Source organism: Saccopteryx bilineata, chromosome 3 (assembly GCF_036850765.1).
Source record: "Saccopteryx bilineata isolate mSacBil1 chromosome 3, mSacBil1_pri_phased_curated, whole genome shotgun sequence".
NCBI classification, from domain to species: Eukaryota; Metazoa; Chordata; class Mammalia; order Chiroptera; family Emballonuridae; genus Saccopteryx; species Saccopteryx bilineata.
In genome coordinates this window covers 103870339-103887359 of record NC_089492.1, presented here as the reverse complement: position 1 = coordinate 103887359, position 17021 = coordinate 103870339, and the positions used below count along the sequence as shown (strand labels likewise).

Genomic DNA, 17021 nt, shown 5'->3' with positions numbered 1-17021 from the left:
CATAAAACGAGGATAATACTACTACTACCAACCTCACAGGGCTGTTCTAAGAATTAAAGAGTTAATATGTGTGAAGTACAGTGCCTGGCAAAGGATAAGCACTATGTAAATACTTATTACTGTATGTGATGAAGCAGGTCTCCTTTTCACACAGGGAGCTAACTGGTAATAAGTACCTTAAAGGTGAAAGAAAGGTACATATTGAAATGATAAGATAAAGGAAAACATACTTCTTTATTAAAAAGTGCACTCTTATCTCCCTTAGCTTAAAAAATGTTCAAAATACACTGTAATTAACATTATCAAAAGTAGGCCCTGGCTAGTTGGCTTGGTGGTAGGTAAAGCATCAGCCCAGTATGTGGATGTCCCAGGTTTGATTCCATGTCAGGGCACACAGGAAGAGTGACCATCTGCTTCTCCCCCTATCCCTTCCCCATGGCTCTCTCCTCCCTCTCTCTTCCCCTCCTGCAGCCATTTCTCAATCAGTTTAGGCGTATCAGCCCCTGGCACCAAGGAGCGCTCAGCAAAGCCTCCCCTCAGGTGCTAAAAATAGCTTGTTTACGAGCATAGCCCCAGATGGGCAGAACATCAGCCCTAGATGGGTTGCTGGGTGGATCCCGGTCAGGGTGCATGCGGGAGTCTGTCTATCTCTCCTCCTCTCACTTGAAAAAAGAAGAAAAAAAATATATTATGAAAAGTTCATGACTTGTGTTCCAATTGGAAACACGTGATTACATAGAAGAGCCTACCTAATCCCATCATCGAGGGCTGTGGTGCTGTTACCAAGACCATTTCATATTCAGGATGACAATCTTCTATGCTCAAAGCTATTAACAAGTTATAACACATTTCTCCCTCTTACACAGGTACAACAGATAAAATCAAGACTTTTAAACTCAAAAACTATGTAAATCATCATGAATTATTATAACAATCAGCCAACAAAAAATTCACTGGGTCAAATCTAAAAACGTGACAGGTAAAAATTTGTCACAATGCATCCACAGTAAATGCTGCCAGGAACCAGCAGTGAATTATGGTTCTTTTTTTTTTTTTTTCTTTTTTTTTTCTTTTTTCATTTTTCTGAAGCTGGAAACAGGGAGAGACAGTCAGACAGACTCCCGCATGCGCCCAACCGGGATCCACCCGGCACGCCCACCAGGGGCGACGCTCTGCCCACCAGGGGGCGATGCTCTGCCCATCCTGGGCGTCGCCATGTTGCGACCAGAGCCACTCTAGCGCCTGGGGCAGAGGCCACAGAGCCATCCCCAGCGCCCGGGCCATCTTTGCTCCAATGGAGCCTTGGCTGCGGGAGGGGAAGAGAGAGACAGAGAGGAAAGCGCGGCGGAGGGGTGGAGAAGCAAATGGGCGCTTCTCCTGTGTGCCCTGGCCGGGAATCGAACCCGGGTCCTCCGCACGCTAGGAATTATAGTTCTTTTATTTTCATTATTACAGAGAAATAATAATCCTTTAATTTTCAAAAAGTACACTGGGTACAGACTTGTACCTTTCTATGTGAACCTGTAAATTTCACCTATTGTTTAGAGATGGCCCATTTCTCCCATGAGAACTGAAACATCCTGACGGCAAAGCGCTTTTCTGGGTAAACATTTGTCATATGCCACTTTATTCTCTACAACTATAACATATTCATTATTTTTATCTCTCCAACTATATTCTAAACAACTGGAGGACAGGAACCATTTTTATTTCTTTGGTATCATCTTAAGCAACTTAGTTGGACTTCATCATCTATTAATTCATGAAGTAATCAAAGGTCTGCTTAGACGCCTAGTACCTCCTTTGAATTACTTATTTTAAACTTAGACTAATTGTCCTATACTCCTACTTTTTAAATCTGGTACTTGAAATGTTATCTTTTGATCATGCAGATGTATATATAGCGCAGAAATCAAAATGACACAGATGAATTCTTTGCCATGCAAAGAAATGTTAAGAGAGATCAATAGATACATCACAAAGCCTATAGGAAAAAAACAACATCTTGGTGAGGTGATATATGCAACAATACAGAGGATAAATAACTACAGAATCAACCTGACAAACCTCTCTTTCCAGATAACACCTCTTTGCTGCTGGTTCCATTTCATCATTTTCTTGTGATCCTCCGATATTCTGAAACTCCTCTAGTTCCAGGGCTTTTTGTTTAGCACACTCTATGACATGCCTAGGAAAATTAGCAAGCTCTGCAACGTGAATCCCAAAACTTTGATCACAGACACCTATAAGAAACAAGGGGGGCAGAGTAAGAGGTGAAGGGCAGGGGAGGAAGAGAGCAGTTTATGTAAATGGAACTTATCCTTCTTACCTTGTCATTAGAAAACTCAATTTTGCATTACTTCAAATACATTAGCCAAATGTTCCAGAGTCACTGAGATAAAGGAATTTTAATTAAACCTCCAGTGAAAAGTGATTAGGACTTGGCACAGTGCTATATTTTATCCTTGACAAATGTAGTAGAAAAATAAAAATAAAGAAAGGCTTAACAAATAATCCTCAAAGGGCCTAGACAAATACCTGACTCTGAAGAAAAATTAATAAATGCTATCTCTCTGAGGTTTTCTTATTTCATAAGGGAGGAATTAAAGTACTAAAAATTAATAAATAAATGTAAAGGTGTCACTAATTAAGAGGAGCATTTAATTCAAAATATGCTAACACATTATTAGTGAATGGTCTCTGAATCTGCCTACACCGTTTTCTAGAAATGGTGACTGTGGAAAACTTGGCTGGATAAATAAGTTTAAATATTTACAATACTTTCCTTAGAAAAGTTACTTAATTCTCACTCAGAGCTTAAACTACTACAAAAAAAGACAGAACTTTTTGACTCAAATCACTAGTAAATTTATATACTAGGTAGATGATCATCTCCATTTGCAGAAAATAAACTAACTTAAGACATTCCTTCCAGCCTGACCTGTGGTGACACAGTGGATAAGGCCTCAACCTGGAATGCTAAGGTTGCCAGTTCAAAGCCCCAGGCTTGCTCAGTCAAGAAACATACGAGAAACAACTATGAGTTGATGCTTCCTGCTTCTCTCCCCACCCCTTTGCCTTTTACTCTTTCCCTCCTCTCTCTAAATCAATAAATAAAATCTCTTTTTTTTTTTTTTAAACAGAGACAGAGAGTCAGAAAGAGGGATAGCCAGACAAGAATGGAGAGAGATGAGAAGCATTAATCATCAGTTTTTTGTTGCGACACCTTAGTTGTTCACTGATTGCTTTCTCATATGTGCCTTGACTGTGGGTCTTCAGCAGACTGAGTAATCCCTTGCTCAAGCCAGCAACCTTGGGTCTAAGCTGGTGAGCTTTGCTCAAACCAGATGAGCCTGAGCTCAAGCTGGCGACCTCGGGGTCTCGAACCTGGGTCCTCTGCATCCCAGTCCGATGCTCTATCCACTGCGCCACCACCTGGTCAGGCTCAATAAATAAAATCTTAAGGAAAAAAAAAATCCCTTCCAGATGTTTAATACAAAGGATGCTCGTGGTTATTATAAAGCTTCCATTTTTGCCTCAATTATATTATCACCTGTAAATTATGGGAGGGCCTAGTTATATATTCCATGCATTCTTGACCTGGATATTTGCACAACTAAGAGAAACTAAAAACAATTAGGAGCATATATTTGATAAATATCCACAGTGAAGGACAAACATATTTCTATCTTCTCTGCACTTCATCTGATTTTTTTTGTTTCCTGAACCCATTTCTATATCAAATAAAACAGAGTAATTTAAAAGCAAAACCTCAATGTTATGCTAAATACCAGGTCCAGATAAATAAAAGTATCTATAGTTATGTCAAAAATAATGCAAACACAGTAACTCAAAAAAAATAAAAGAACCAAAAATAGTATCTCATTTATGTGCAACCAAATGATGCAGAAAAATGTGTTTATGGAAAATAAGCCGTTTGAACAAGTTATTCTAATTGGTAAAATGTTTATGTAATAAAAGCTTTACAGCATGTTAATCTCATCAACTCAGAAACCTGATCAGCTGCCAGCCCACAAATGAACACTTTTCTGAAAGGATGAAATGCCAACAAATATGTCATTTCTTATGGGATAACTACTAACAATTTCAGGATTTCTGGAAACCCTATTTTAAATGAACCTGTCTATATAATATACCCTTAACATAATCAGATTGTTATATTAGTTTATTAAGCAATAACAGCTAGAGCCTTGAACTTCAGAGTTTACTGTTACTATCTAATAACTAATTTGACATGAAAACATACTGTCATGGGAAGAAGCATAAAACTCCTCTGAGGTGCCTGACCAGGCAGTGGCACAGTGGACAGAGTCCAACTGGGATGCAGAGGACCCAGGTTCGAAACCCTGAGGTTGCAGGCTTGAGTGCGAGCTCATCTGGTTTGAGCAAGGGGTCACTCACTCTGCTGTAAACCCCCCCACCCCGCCCCGGGCAAGGCACATATGAAAAAGCAATCAATGAACTAAGGTGCTGCAATGAAGAATTGATGCTTCTCAACTCTCTCCCTTCCTGTCTGTCTGTCTCTATCTGTCCCTCTCTCTCTGTGACACACACACACACACACCTCTCCTCTGAGATGATGTTCAGGAGTATAAATTATTTTGTGATGATCTTAGAACAAGTGGTCCTACTATAAGACACAGAGAGACAATGTACCATGTCCCTGCTCCCAGACTGTGAATTAAGAGATGTATTCTATAAAAACATCAGTAAGTCATACTACAATAGAATTAAGCAGTGGCTGATGATTTCAAGGGTAGGATGTTTCCAACTGTTACACTCTGAATTCACAATATACCACTTGTATATACTCACCTTTCTTCACCTGATAAAGCATAGTTAAGGTTTCTTCAGTAGTTAGTGCTGTGACATGTAGATTATTAACAGTTGGTATCTGCTTGGCCAAGGCAGTAAGTTCATGAAAATGAGTTGCAAACATGCAAAAAGCACCAATTTTTGTTGCAATGTACTCTGATATAGCCCATGCTAACCCGAATCCATCATAGGTAGAAGTTCCTCTTCCCAATTCATCTATAATTATTAAAGAATCTTTGGTTGCAGACCTGAAACACAAAAAACATGAAAACTTCCCAAAAGATAATGATGCAAGAAATAAAATTAAGTCAATAAAAAAGATGTGCCACAAACATAATTTTAATATGTTAAAATTTTCAACAAAGTCAATAAAAACACTAAAACTTCAGGTGAAAAAATGGGCACACACACATGAACAATTGCTGGAAGAGAAGCCAAATGGTGAATAAATCTAATCAGCCAAGATTAAAAAAATAATACCACATGAAGATGGAACCACGGGTATAATGTTATGAACACCACACTACATGGCTGGTGGTCATAAAACTCTGTGTACCTGCCACAATATTTAACCAAATGTAGGGAGGAGAAATATTTTTTTAATTAGCAAATTTAAAGTTCATGTAATTATTGTCATTTCTTTTTCTGTGAATTGACATCTTCTGCTTATTTCTTTAACCTTTTAAGTTATGACATGTTGACTAATTACTATAGTGAACAAACAATAATCAACCCATAGTTTACGAAGGACACCAAAACCCAAAAGGTATATAGCCTTTGTGCTTTCAAAGAAGTTCCTAAACACTGAAGTAAGAGATTTCAGTAACCTCTAAAATAAAAAACCTAATGCATTTTAGACACAGCAGTGAGTTCAGCAAAGAAACACCCACAACCTTAGGTTCATGTGACAAAAATAAAAATCTCTGGAGAAGTAGAACCTCTGTCATTAGACCCGTAAAGATTGGAAAGGACTCAGGTGAAAGGCAAGAAAGGACCATTCCAGGTAGTGAGAACAGTGTAGGCAAGAGCGTGGTAGTGGGGGAACAGAGGGGAACAGAATGACCAGAAGCCTTAAGACAACTTTAAAAATCAATGTTTCGGCCCTGGCCAGTTGGCTCAGCGGTAGAGCGTCGGCCTGGCGTGCAGGGGACCCGGGTTCGATTCCTGGCCAGGGCACACAGGAGAAGCGCCCATTTGCTTCTCCACCCCTCCCCCCCTCCTTCCTCTCTGTCTCTCTCTTCCCCTCCCGCAGCCAAGGCTCCATTGGAGCAAAGATGGCCCGGGCGCTGGGGATGGCTCCTTGGCCTCTGCCCCAGGCGCTAGAGTGGCTCTGGTCGTGGCAGAGCGACCCGCCCCCCGGAGGGGCAGAGCGTCGCCCCCTGGTGGGCAGAGCATTGCCTCTGGTGGGTGTGCCGGGTGGATCCTGGTCGGGCGCATGTGGGAGTCTGTCTGACTGTCTCTCCCCGTTTCCAGCTTCAGAAAAATACAATAAATAAATAAATAAATAAATAAATAAATAAATAAATAAATAAAGGTTTAAAAAAAAAAATCAATGTTTCCACAACTATCACCAATCACTCAAAAGATAATATAAAGTATATAGGTTCACAGAAAAATTATTATACTAGGTAAAAGGTCTCAAGTGTTTTATAGGCAAATCTGCAAATGTACTTCTCACAGGAGAATTTCATTTCCATTTTCAGGGGACTGGGAAATGCACTCACTCACCTGAGAATAGAAGCAGTTTCTAACATTTCAGCCATGAAGGTGGAGACTCCTTTCAGCTGACTATCACCAGCGCCTACCCGAGCCAAGATACAGTCCACAATGGTCACTTCTGCCGACTCACATGGCACAAAGCACCCAATTTGGGCCATGAGAACTATCACCCCAGTTTGGCGAATATATGTTGATTTACCTCCCATATTGGGGCCTATAAGACAAATTTATCAAAAAGCAAAATTATTAATTTATTTCTGCTAATAAATTGTTAGTCCTAAATTACACATTGGTGACTAATCACCTAGATAATGACATAAAAGAAGCTGCCCAGCCTGACCAGCCAGTGGCGCAATGGATAGAATTGGACTGGGACACAGAGGGCCCGGGTTTGAAACCCTGAGGTCGCCGGCTTGAGCGTGGGATCAGAGACATGACCCCATAGTCGCTGGCTTGAGCAAGGGTTCACTTGGTCTGCTGTAGCCCCCCCCACCCCCAGTCAAGGCACATATGAGAAAGCCATCAGTGAACAACTAAGGTGCCGCAACAAAGAACTGATGCTTCTTATCTCTCTCCTTTCTTGCTTGTCTGTCCCTCTCTCTGTCTCTGAACACACACACACAAAAAGAAGCTACCCAAAGACATGCTGTTGATACTACTCCCTGAAGTAATGCAATTGTCTCTTCAGATAAACCTATAGTGCTCCCTTCGTGGAGAGGACCCATAAAAAATATACCTTACCTATAATTTGACTATGGCCTAGAAAGATCACACAGACATTTTCCCATAGCTCAGAGATGGCTGCAGAATAATTTTAACACATCCAAAAAAGAAGTACAGGCCTGATGAAATACAGTTTCTCATTAATAAATGGGCTATTAGTGAATGGATCAAGAGGTCAAATCCTTCAAACCACTTAAAATCCATCCTAATCCTCTAAGACATGACCCAACTTTTAGAAAATGTACAATTTACATGTCTGGGCTAGATTATATAAACAACTTGAAAATCCATTTGGGGAAATAGATTTGCCCAAAGACTCCAAACTTCTTCCCGTTTTTTGGAATCTGGTTAAGATCTCTCAAAAACACTTAGTTTTAGACATACTACATTAATCTAAAAGCATGTCTACTTTTTAAAGTTTCACATGAATAGAATATCATGTCTTTAAAAGAACAACTACCCTAAACTGAGGTCATTCCAGCAGCCAATTCTGCTTGATCCTAAATGACCTCAATATCGAAAGGTCTGGCTCAGATTTGTAAGCTTTGAAGAAGGAATGTTCATTTTTAAATGCCCTGAACTCCTGGAACCACAAGTTTCATATAAATATAGTATTCTCTCCTAAGCCTTCCCCACCCTCTTCCAAATCTTCCCTCTAATCCAAATGTGAATACATTACTCATTAGTATGAATCACATGTTCTTTTTCTACTGTCAAGAACTAGAATTTTTTTCATCAATTTTAAGTATATTTCCACTCCAACATTAAAAAAGGAAACATTACCAAAAATATCCCATACAGCAGGGTTTTTTTACCAGTAATGATGTGGAACATCTGTTTATCTTTTTCAAAGTGAACATCATTGGGAATAAATGCAACTTCATCTTGAACTTCAACACAAGCATGTCTGGATCCTTTCAAAATAATTCTTCCTTGTCCTTTCTCCAAAATGACCGGTCGTACATATGGAACAGGTGCTCCATTCGACACGTAAGCAAAGCTGACAACAGCATCTAGCTGAGCTAACACATCATTGAGTGTCTGCATTGGTTCTACATAGCCTATTTAAAAACAGAAAATGTGCATAGGAGTATTGAATAATAAAAAAATACATATAAGCAGCTGTAAGAATAAATTTAACTTCCTCATTTGGGAATTCAAATTCCATTTCCAAATTTACATAATTTCTAAAAAATTATAGAAGTTTGCCACAACTAAACGTGAAAGTAACACCTAACACTCAACATGTTAAAATGTGTTGCTACATCTTCCTCCACTATGAAGTTTTAAAAAATACAAGGAGTATGATACCCCTCCCTAACCAAAATCCCATTAAAATATAAAAGCATACAGATTCTTAAAGAAATAAGGTAAATTTAAAAAAAAAAACCTAATAAGGGAAAGCTGTCGTAATTTATTGATAAGAAAGCAGAGTACAGCTACCTGAGGCATACCTGCAATTTTATGACACGCCTTTTTACAAAATCTAAGAATCTGAAACCAGAATGGCATTGCACAATTATTATAAGAAACATGAAAACACCAGGTAAGGAGATGATGTGATCATCCAGGCCTGTGCGTGTAAGACCTGACCATCAGACTTTTACTTCGGCGTTCTCCCCCATCAGTATCACATGCAATTGATTTTAGCATAAATTTAGATCCACAATTGTCACTTAATACTTACAACAAGATTCTACTCTGCTAGAGTAGGTATCACCAGGTGAAAATGTAATCTTTACGAATCTCATTCATCTCAAAACTAATATATAAAGTGTACTAAAACCTTTAAGATTTATGTTTCTGATTTACTATGAAAATTCATAATAGTAAAAACAATTTACAGAATTATACATGCACATAGTTTTTAAATGTTTTACCCCTTAAATAATTAAGTGTGCATACCCTGAGAGTAAGAACATCCTCCTACTTAACCATAATACACATTCAAGAAATGTAACACTGACACTGCATTGTCTCATATTATACTTTGCCAATTTGTCAAAAACAGTGTACCTTATAGCTAGCTATCCCCCAAACTCTAACCCAAGGGTCCCCAAACTTTTTACACAGGGAGCCAGTTCACTGTCCCTCAGACAGTTGGAGGGCCGGACTATAAAAAAACTATGAACGAATCCCTATGCACACTGCACAGATCTTATTTTAAAGTAAAAAAACAAAATGGGAACAAATACAGTATTGAAAATAAAGAATAAGTAAATTTAAATCAACAATCTGACCAGTATTTCAACGGGAACTATGCTCCTCTCACTGACCACCAATGAAAGAGGTGCCTCTTCTGGAAATGCGACGGGGGCCGGATAAATGGCCTCAGGGGGCCGCAGTTTGGGGACCCCTGCTCTAACCCTTAATCCTTGATCCAGTCAAGGATTGTCCACTGTGTTAGACTATCCCGTCTCTTTAAGTCTCCTTTAATCTAGAACAGATCCTGCCCATTCTGTTGTTTCCATGACACTGACATTTTAAAATAGTTTGGGCCTTAAAAAAAAAAAGTCCCACGTCTAAATTTACCTGATGTTTTTCTTCTTATTTATCATCAGGTTAAATGCTTTTGTCAAGAATATTATAGCCCTGGCCAGTTGACTCAGTGGTAGAGCATCAGCCCAGCATGTGGACGTCCTGGGTTTGATTACTGGTCAGGGCACACAGGAGAAGTGACCATCTGCTTCTCCACCCCTTCCCCTGCCCCCCCTTCTTCTCCCTCAGCCATGGCTCCATTGGTTTGAGTCAGTTAGCCCCAGGTGCTGAGGATAGCTCAGGGGCCTCCACCTCAGGCACTATTTAAAAAAAAGGGCTCAGATGCTAAGCAACAGAGCAAGGGCCCCAGATGGACAGAGCATTGCCCCTAGCAGGCTTGCAGCATGGATCCTGATGGGGCAAGTACAGAAGTCTGTCTCTCTGCCTCTCCTCCTCTCACCTGAAAAAAGAATATTATATAGGCCCTAGCAGGATAGCTCAGTGGGTTAGAACATTGCCCCTATATGCAAAGGTTGCAGGTTCAACCCTCCAGGTAGGGCACATACAGGAACAGACTGATGTTTTTGTTTATCTGTCTATCTCTGTCTCTCCCTCCTCCCTCTCTCTATAAAATCAATAAATTATTTTTAGAAGGTTAAAAATAACACCTGGGCCCTGGCCGGTTGGCTCAGCGGTAGAGCGTCAGCCTGGCGTGCGGGGGACCCGGGTTTGATTCCCGGCCAGGGCACATAGGAGAAGCGCCCATTTGCTTCTCCACCCCCCTCCCCTCCTTCCTCTCTGTCTCTCTCTTCCTCTCCCGCAGCCAAGGCTCCATTGGAGCAAAGATGGCCCGGGCGCTGGGGATGGCTCCTTGGCCTCTGCCCCAGGCACTAGAGTGGCTCTGGTTGCCGCAGAGCGATGCCCCGGAGGGGCAGAGCATCGCCCCCTGGTGGGCAGAGCGTAGCCCCTGGTGGGCGTGCCAGGTGGATCCTGGTCGGGCGCATGCAGGAGTCTGTCTGACTGTCTCTCCCCGTTTCCAGCTTCAGAAAAATAAAACAAAAACAAACAAACAAAAAAACACCTGTTCTTAAAAAATAAAAAAGTAATATTACATAGGTGTTATTGTGTCCTTCCCTCTGCTTCATATCAGGAAGCATAATGACATCTGTCCCATTACTGGTGACGTCAACTTTCATCAGTTGGTTAAAGTATTTCTTTGGTATATTTTTGCAAGGTACAATAAAGGTTACAATCAATATACACAGGATGATAGGCAAAGCCTTCCAACTTAATACTTTCCCACCTATCCTATGCTAAACATAGATTCATTCCATGCGAAGGTCAATACCACAATACCAAGACATACAGTCCCTTTAATTATAAAACAATCACCTCAGACCAATACCTCTAGAATGGACTCAAAATCTACAAAAGGCATATAGAACTTAAAAGGGCTTGCTTGCCTCATATATAATTTCTATTTGCTTTTCACTAATATTTATTTCCCTAAACTAGAGCAGGAGCCCATAAGTAATAGTCCTTGTTTCTCTCCCTTCTAACAACTCCAGTAAGCTTTGTGCTTCTTTGTATATCTTTGTTTTTCAGGGTAATCCCATTCCTTAGCTCGCACTAGTTTATCTTCCTATGAACCAGGGTAATTTCCAGTTACGGTACTTTTCCTACCCAATACAGCATGCATTATTTGGTAGGTAGCTTAATTATAATTAACAGTATAACAGCTTTTTAAAAGATCACTCTTCAAACATACTGATGTTTTTCTATTATCAAAAAACAGGTCACATTCAGAATGTATTTGATCATTAAACTTACCTGAAGAAATATTGACAATTTCTTTAACAATGGCATCCTGGGCTTCTTCATACTCAGTTTTATTTTTGGTATACTCTCCATTAAGAGAAGTCAAAGAACTGCAAATCAAGATAATATTTTAAAAATGAAAACATCTGCTAAAGGTAAGGTACACTACATAAAATATATCCAGAGTAGCTATCCTATAAAGCAGGGGTCTCAAACTCAACTCAGCATGTGGGCCGCAGAGCAAGATCACAGCGGCGGGCCGCACTAGGTCTACAAAAGGCAACTGTTACGCAACACTTTTCGCACTGTAGTTGAAAACAAAAAAAAATCAGTACAACAAGCACAATCGTACATGCAGTTTACTCAGTGTCACAAAACGACCAGAAACTGTAGTTCGCATCTCACAACTGCTGTTAACTAAGCTAATATCTAGCTAGGATGCTAGAGAAATGAAAAATACAAGTAGGCCCCTAGGCTTACTTAATTTTATCAAAAATATTTTGAACTTTGTGGATTAGTCTGCGGGCCGCATGCGGCCCGCGAGTTTGAGACCCCTGCTATAAAGCATCAAAACAGAAATATCAGTAGAAAATAAGCAACTCAGGGAAAGATATGGTTGGAATTCAATGTATTTAACCTTTTAACTGTTTACAATAGCCTACTAACATAATTCTTCCTATCCCAATTATTCCATTGGGTAAAATTCTGACCTGTGACCTTTTCTAAAACATCTGAATGAAATAAATCTTCATCCTTAATTAGGATACAGGCTATTCCGCCTCTTAAAATACATACACACAAAAGGAGTTTCTCTCAATACTGTAGTAAAACTATATTTTGAAACTAAGAGTTGTCAAAGGAAAGTGTTTTTTTTTTTTAGACTTTATACAAGGGGAGCAAGGGAGATGTTGAGGGGAATACGAGGGAGGGGCAACACTAGAATCTATGTAAACACAATAAATTAAAATCAATAAAAAAAGAAATTTTATTTATACATTTTTAGAGAGGAGAGAGAGAAGAGGAGGAGCAGGAAGCATCAATTCCCACATGTGCCTTGACCAGGTAAGCCCAGGGTCTCAAACCGGCAACCTCAGCATTCTAGGTCAACACTTTATCCACTGCGCCACCACAGTTCAGGTAAAGCAAAGTGTTTTAAAAACTAAATCTTATTGAGGAATTTAGAAAGAAAGTAAAATTAAAGGTTGAAATAACGCAGAAGACGAGGATCAAGTGAAGAAAAAATATCTGTTCACTGGTATCAAAGGAAAGGACTGAAATTAAAAACAAAAAGACAAGTTGAGGTGGCACAGAAAAGAAGTGGGGAAGGACTTATCAGAAGAAAGGCATGACTAAACCGAGACAGCAATTGTGAACTTAATGAATTAGCCAATGGCATAACACACACAGAGCTCATGAACAGTACAGGAAAGCAGCAGCACAAAAAAACTGCTATGAAACACACAAATGAAAAGAATTACAGAAAGAAAAGCAAGAGGCAAAGCTATTATAAAAGTGAGAGCTGTAAGAGATAAAAGCAGAAAGCGGAGGGCAGGGACCAGATTATATAGGTCACATAATAAACATTTCAGAGTTTTCGGAAAGACAGACACTGGAAAATTTTAAGAAAGAAAAGTATACGATCAGAGTCAGATGCAAAGCAAGCATTCAATCTGTTGGAAGAAAAACAAACAAAAGTGGAGCACTCTTCCTCTGGAAGCACACCTGCCCCTTTCCCCTCTCCTCCCCTCCCCTCCCCTCCCTCCAGGCATGTTTCCCTCTTTTTCCTAAACCACCCTTTCTTTGGCCTCTGTAACTAGTTTCCTAAAGCCCATTTCTTCGACCATTGTGACTTTCTAAATAAACTTTCTCTTATATTTGCGGGGGAGAAATCAATGAATTAATTTTTCACAACTTTTGGAATCACTGTGGTCACAAATGGGTGATATGAAGATCATTTATTTATTTATTTATTTATTTATATATATATATTTTTTTCCCTGAAGCTGGAAACGGGGAGAGACAGTCAGACAGACTCCCACATGCGCCCGACTGGGATCCACCTGGCACGCCCACCAGGGGCGATGCTCTGCCCACCAGGGGGTGATGCTCTGCTCCTCCAGGGCATCGCTCCGCTGGGACCAGAGCCACCCTAGCGCCTGGAGCAGAGGCCAAGGAGCCATCCCCAGCGCCCGGGCCATCTTTGCTCCAATGGAGCCTTGGCTGCGGGAGGGGAAGAGAGAGACAGAGAGGAAGGAGGGGCGAGGGGTGGAGAAGCAGATGGGCACTTCTCCTGTGTACCCTGGCCAGAATCGAACCCGGGACTTCTGCATGCCAGGCCGACGCTCTACCACTGAGCCAACCGGCCAGGGCTGAAGATCATTTATAATACCCCAAAAGTTCTATCTTATCTAAGCCAAAATATATGTATTTCTTAAATCAGGTATATAGCATGGAAGAAAAACAATAACTACTAAATTTGGCAACAGAAGATCTAGGTTAGAGTATCTAGCATTACTAGCTGTCCATCCTGGGGAACTGGGAATTTCAGCTTCATCTAAAATGAGCGAAATAATATACCCAATCTCATTATTTCAGAGAACTGGTATGAGGAACAAACTAAACAGACTATTTTCATCACCAGGCTGTCTGAACACCTAAAATAATACCTGCATATTACAGACACTCAAAATACTTGTTAAATAAATGAATAAAGTAGGATCATATATCCCAAAGTAAAAAGGAATATTCAGGATTGGTGGAAGTGAGGCCAGTGATGAATTCTAGTACAAAGGAAAAAGGCTAAATGCTGTACCCCAGCACAGCAGATTAATTTTAAAATGTTTTTCTTCACCTATGGATAATTTGCCTCAGGAACTCCCTAACATCAATCAGCAAGGAAGAAAGCAGAACAAAACAAAACAGGTAATATATTTTTCAACACAGAACATGACATTTTTAAAAGCTATAGTGGGCCTCATTAAAGCGGGTAGGCATCTCCCTAAAAACCTTTTATGCCTGACCAGGTGGTGGCACAGTGGATAGCACATCAGACTGGGATGCAGAGGACCCAGGTTCAAAAACTCGAGGTCGCTGGCTTGAGCATGGGCTCCTCTGGTTTGAGCACAGCTCACCAGCTTGAAACCATGGTCACTAGCTTGAGCAAGGAAGGGTCACTTGGTCTGCTGTAGTGCCCCCCAACCCCCATCAAGGCACAAATGAGAAAGCAATCAGTGAACAACTAAGGTGCTGCAACAAAAAGTTGATGCTTCTCATCTCTCTCCCTTCCTGTCTATCCCTATCTGTCCCTCTCTCACACACACACAAAAAAGCAGACACAAAGTGCCACTTCAGTTAATGAGGAAAAGGGGGATTATTTAATAAGTGGTGTTGGGACACCTGACTAGCCTCTTGTAAGAAAATAAAGCTTCAATCTTACCTTATGCCTGATCTCAATTAAAGCTTCCTTATCACAGAACATTCACATTTCATCAGGCAATAATTTAGTTTTATGAAACTACTGAAGGCTAAACAATATAATACAGGCTTACAAACCTATTGGTAAATTTAACACCATTCTTCTGGATATCTACCGTACTGAAGTTCTTATTGTTACGAAGGACTTTCTCTTCCTTACATGTTACACGAAAATAATATCCAAACTGTGAATTGGAATCCAGTTTAATCTGTTTGCTAGGATCCAAACCTTAATGATCAAGAAAAAAAGAAAAAGTCTGTCATAGACATAACCAGCCATTTTTCCATGTACTGTAAATGTTTAAAATAATTATATCTAAAGAGTAAAAAACATACTTTTATTAAAAGATAGCATACTGAATATTATTAATATCATCTGCTCACAAAAATTAGGGGATATTTTGTTGCTTCATATTTATTTTGAAAAATCCCCTAATTTTTGTGAGCAGTATATCTAGCTAGGAAAGATACAAATCCTGCTTTATTTCACTCAAAAACTACATGAATTAAGGATGTCTATAAAACCCTTAAATTCCTTATTAACATTAGTTTCTGCTGTGGAAGCACTTTCTGTGCAAACCCGAGGCCGCAGAGCACCAGCAGCGCGCAGTACACAGTTCTAGATGCTGGGGACATGAGGATGAGTAGGATACAGCCCCTGCTCTTCAGGAGTTCTGCAAGAGGGTTCTTTAGTTAACCAAACCATTTCTTTCCAAACAAAAACTTGAAACTGTGACAATGAAACTCTACCCAAACTAGGACAAATATTTTTTGTTAAGTGTACTTCACAAAACAAGCAATAATAGATCAGCTAGCCTTGATGCAACAGATTTTTTGTTTTCCTAAGTCTGTCCTTTCCTCATAACCTCATTCATCAATGTGATCTTTATACCACAAACCAGAAGACAGAGATAGTATCTATAAATTTATTTGCTGAAGCATGGCTAGCAAATGTTAGCAGCAAAAAACTAAACTGAGACCTCACCTGATTGGGAGACAAAGGGACAGTAGACGGCTGACACAAGGAGGGTCAATTTCAGTATCCAAAGGCAGATTCTACAATCTGGGATCCAGTCCATACATGGACTCTCCAGGAAAAGTATGTGCACATTTTTTAATATGAAGATTTGGGCATAGTTCTGAAAGGATGATCCGTAACTTTCCTCAGATTCCCCAAAAGTATAAAAACTACTGCTCTGAGGTCTCCTAGTTTGAATGCTAAGATTCATTTATTTGTTCAGCAAAAATGCTGAGAGGTGCTCAGAACAGAATTTACAAATTTCGAACAAAACAATGTGAATAGTGAGACATTAATTAGTGACTTAATCTAGCATAACAGACAGATATTTTTAAAATTGGTATTCATGAAGTGCTCAGGAACCCCAAAGCCAAATAAATGAATTATTTGTAGTAGAATTAGGCTTACAGAGGAGGTAACTTTTTTTTTTTCTTTTGAGAATATGATATTTAAAACAGATCTTATTTAAGAGACATGATGCAAGGGCCTGTTGGGTGATTAGTTTGGCAGGAATGTGGAGTCACCCTGGGGCTTAGGGGGATAGTAAGAAATGAGTCTGGAAGAGCAGGCAAGGCTTTGAATGTAAAGTTCTCTGTGTGTCAACTGGAAGTATCTGTCATTTAATTCTATACAAAAAAGGGCTGGCATTTTAACAAAGAAGTTGGCACAATCAACCTTATCTCTAGGAAAGTAACTGAACCAGTTTGAATACTACATAGATAAAAGAATTATTCAAATTTCCAACAGACCATTCTTACCTAGATCTCTAGCTGCACTTATTAATGTTGATTGCATTTTCTTTTCTAAGTCATCCATTATTTCTCTTAATTCACTAAGATTAGGATCAAATGAAGGTTTTACAAGGAATTCATGATTTTCCACCTATAGACAGAACAGACTAGTTATATTTTATAAACAATGGGTAAATATGGAAAATATGGAAGTATTTTCTTTT

The 17021-nt window shown here is 39.7% G+C and overlaps 1 protein-coding gene across 3 annotated transcripts in view; it reads right to left on the bottom strand.

Moving 5' to 3' along the window:
- MSH2 (mutS homolog 2) overlaps window positions 1-17021 on the bottom strand; it is an 84251-nt gene that overhangs the window by 3550 nt on the left and 63680 nt on the right. For 2 of the 3 annotated variants that reach the window (XM_066267072.1, XM_066267074.1), the window contains 7 exons: window positions 16825-16948; window positions 15127-15277; window positions 11587-11684; window positions 8094-8339; window positions 6565-6769; window positions 4837-5084; window positions 2059-2243 (listed from right to left, as the gene is read on the bottom strand). In XM_066267072.1, coding sequence (XP_066123169.1) covers window positions 2059-2243; window positions 4837-5084; window positions 6565-6769; window positions 8094-8339; window positions 11587-11684; window positions 15127-15277; window positions 16825-16948 — 1257 coding nt within the window. The remainder of the gene's footprint in view (window positions 1-2058; window positions 2244-4836; window positions 5085-6564; window positions 6770-8093; window positions 8340-11586; window positions 11685-15126; window positions 15278-16824; window positions 16949-17021) is intronic. The other variant, XM_066267073.1, reaches the window with a different exon arrangement.